The sequence below is a fragment of the Vigna unguiculata genome, chromosome 2 (assembly GCF_004118075.2).
Source record: "Vigna unguiculata cultivar IT97K-499-35 chromosome 2, ASM411807v1, whole genome shotgun sequence".
Classification (NCBI taxonomy): Eukaryota; Viridiplantae; Streptophyta; class Magnoliopsida; order Fabales; family Fabaceae; genus Vigna; species Vigna unguiculata.
The window spans coordinates 3,047,710-3,050,970 of NC_040280.1; the positions used below are offsets into that span (position 1 = coordinate 3,047,710).

Genomic DNA, 3,261 nt, shown 5'->3' on the forward strand with positions numbered 1-3,261 from the left:
TTGTGGCTTGGGTTGGCGAGTGTGCTGGTTGTGGCCAGTACGGATGGGTCCAGAAAGATTACCCTCCTCAATAGTTGACTTACGAGTTTGGTAGTCTTGGGACGTTGCGAACTATGTTCGTATTTGGGAACTCCACCTAGCATTACGGTGTATCATCTGTAACATGGTTTCCCGCATGTGCTCTATCGGTTGTGGCTGATAGGTATGGTAGCAAGTCACCTCGAAGTAATCACTAAAAGATGTAGAACACGAATAACCTGGTTGTGGCCAGGTGGTATGAATTAAAAGGGATGGAATTCATTTGGGATGAATGTGTTGCCTATATATAAATGTGTTGTATATGTGCATATATATTGGTATATGTTTTATCTGTTAAGCTCACCCTATCTGCTTGTGTTTGGCGATGATCGTGTACGTGGTACACGAGAGCAGATGATGTTGATGCAGGTGGTCCTAGTGAGACTTAGCCACGAAGCGGGGATAGCATGGGAGCTTTAGATATATTTTATGTTTTGGAATTAAATTGTAAACTCTTATGAGAGGTTTTTGTATCATTTTCAGTTTTATAGACTATGAATTTTGGAATTTTATTTGGAAGTAATAAAGTTTTAAATTTGCCGCGCTTTATGGGAAATGAAGTATTATTAATTGCGATGTAATTATTGTTTTATCTATTTTATTTATTTAAATCCGTAATATCCTGACGGGGTGTTACAATGTGCATTGCTCACCCTATCTGTTTGTGTGTGGCAATGATCGGGTAACTTGTTATCCAGGAGCAAATGATGTTTCAGGTGAGCCAGGAGATGCTTAGTGGCGGAGAGTGGGAGCAGAGTACAAGGATTGTTTATAAAGACTTTTATTTAATTTCCATGTAATTAGATTATAGTTTTCATTACTTTGGATTTAGAAACTGTAAAAGTGAATTGTGAGTAATATGACTATTTATAGCGATTATTCAACTTTAAAGTTTTAAATTTTTCCCGCGTTTTAGGGAAATGGTTTAATAATAAATGAGGAATTTATTTTTGTTGTGTTTACTTTTTTTTAAGTAATATCCTACTAGGATGTTACAGTTGGTATTAGAGCAAAAGTTTTGAAAATATTTTAAATATTTTGGGGCTTTTGGAGAATGAGCTTACTGTTTGACCGTTTTGTGTTTATGTTGAAAGTACTTAAATGTGTGAGTGACTTTGCTTAAACCAAGTGAATTGATTCTTAACAGTTGATGTGGCGTATCTAGGCTATGGCTGCTAACAGGAGGAGAAGGAATGGAAATGGAGCTGATGACATTGCGGAGGCCATTCATCGGATGATGGATGCGATGCAGCCTCCTGTAGCAGCACAGCCCAGGGCAGTGATTGCGCCAGTCAGGGTGCCAACTATGGAGGATTTCTTGCGACACATGCCAGTAGAGTTCACTAGCAAAGTCTCTCCCGATGAAGCGGATGCGTGGCTACACAAATGTGAGAAAATATTCAAGGTCATGAACTGCGAGGATGAGCAGAAGCTCCTATTTGCCACCTATTTGCTGAATGAGGATACAAAGTATTGGTGGGCAGGAATGTAACAACAGATGCAGACCCGAGAGGAACAGGTAGACTGGACTAGCTTCCGGACTCGTTCCTGGAGAAATACTTTCCTGACACGGCTAGGCAGGACAGGGAAGCTGAGTTCCTCACACTACAACAAGGAGATATGATAGTGCAGGAGTATGTGAACAAATTTGAGCATCTGGCCAGGTATTACTCACAGACCATTATAGAGGAATGAAAGTGTCTAAAGTTTAAGCGAGGACTTAAACATGAGCTGAAGAAGGTGGTGATGCCTTTAAGGGAGAGAAGATTCCCAGTCTTAGTGGAACAGGCCAAGAGTGCTAAGCACCTAGAGAAGGGCCCTGGTCTAGTTGTTCGACATCAGAGGAATGTCGCAGAGGCTAAATAGATGAAGAAGCCTTATAGCCGTCCTCCTACCATCTCTGGAGACTTTAAATGCTTCCAATATGGGGGAACACACTTGAAGAGGAATTGTCCCTAGTTGAAGAGTCAAACCAGTGGACAAGGGAGCAGTCGCCATTGCTTCATATGTGATCAGGTGGGGCATTTTGCTAACCAATGCCCAGAAAAGAGACTAGTGCGACGAAGAAACCATCAGTCTCTGGAGTAGAGAGATCTAGAGCTACTGGGAGGGTCTTTGCTATGACCTCTATAGAAGCTACACAATTAGTTAATCTCATCATGCAATCTTGTTTACTTGGGAGGCATAATGTGCTTGTATTATTCGACTCTAGAGCAACGCATTCTTTTATTTCTGATGCATGTGCGGCGAAACTGAGCTTGAAGAGACGTGACTTGGACTGTGAGTTGCTGGTTTCAACTCCATCTTCGGGTCAGGTGGCTACTAGTTCAGTCTGTGTTGGGTGTGTGATTGAAGTGGCAGGTCGCAGATTCAAAGTGAACCTGGTGTACTTGCCTCTAGAGGGGTTGGACGTTATATTGGGGATGGACTGGCTGTTTAACAACCACATCATGATCTACCGTGGACGGCACAATTTGGTATTCCCAAAACATGCAGGGTTAGAGTTGATCTCCACTCAGTTGGTATTGATGGAACTGCAAAGAGGGGCCATATGTTTTTTGGTGGTGGCCAAACCATAGAAGAAAAATGCTTCAAAGATGATCCAATCTATACCGATGGCTAGTGAATATGCGGATGTTTTTTCGGATAAAGTGCCAAGATTGCCGCCGAGTCGAGACATCGACTTCACAATTGATCTAATTCTTGGTGTGGGTCTAGTGTCGATGGCTCCATACAGAATGACACCTACAAAACTGGCAGAACTCAAGAAGCAAATTGAGGAGTTATTAGAAAAGCAGTTTATTTGACCAAGCCCATCACCATGGGGAGCTCCAGTTTTATTGGTGAAGAAGAAGGACGGGAGTTCGCGACTTTGTGTGGATTATAGGCAACTGATTAAACTGACAATTAAAAACAAATATCCGCTGCCAAGGATTGACGATTTGTTAGACCAGTTGAAGGGAGCAAGGGTGTTCTCCAAAATAGATTTGAGGTCGGGATATCACCAGATTCTGGTTAAATTGGAAGATGTGCAAAAACGACATTTAGGTCCATATATGGTTACTATGAATATGTGGTGATGCCATTTGGAGTGACGAATGCACCAGCGGTATTCATGGATTACATGAATAGGATTTTTCGACCCTGGTTGGATAAGTTTTTTATCGTCTTCATTGATGACAT

General features: G+C 41.8%; 1 protein-coding gene across 1 annotated transcript; it reads left to right on the top strand.

Annotated features, from left to right (window-relative positions):
* Positions 1-2,114: 2,114 nt before the first annotated feature.
* Positions 2,115-2,657, top strand: LOC114174374. Its single transcript, XM_028059213.1, has one exon. It carries the CDS (start codon positions 2,115-2,117, stop codon positions 2,655-2,657), a length of 543 nt encoding a protein of 180 aa, XP_027915014.1.
* Positions 2,658-3,261: the final 604 nt, after the last annotated feature.

Excerpts from the sequence above, each read along its gene's own strand:
- LOC114174374 (XM_028059213.1), top strand. The coding sequence starts at position 2,115 with ATGCCCAGAAAAGAGACTAGTGCGACGAAGAAACCATCAGTCTCTGGA.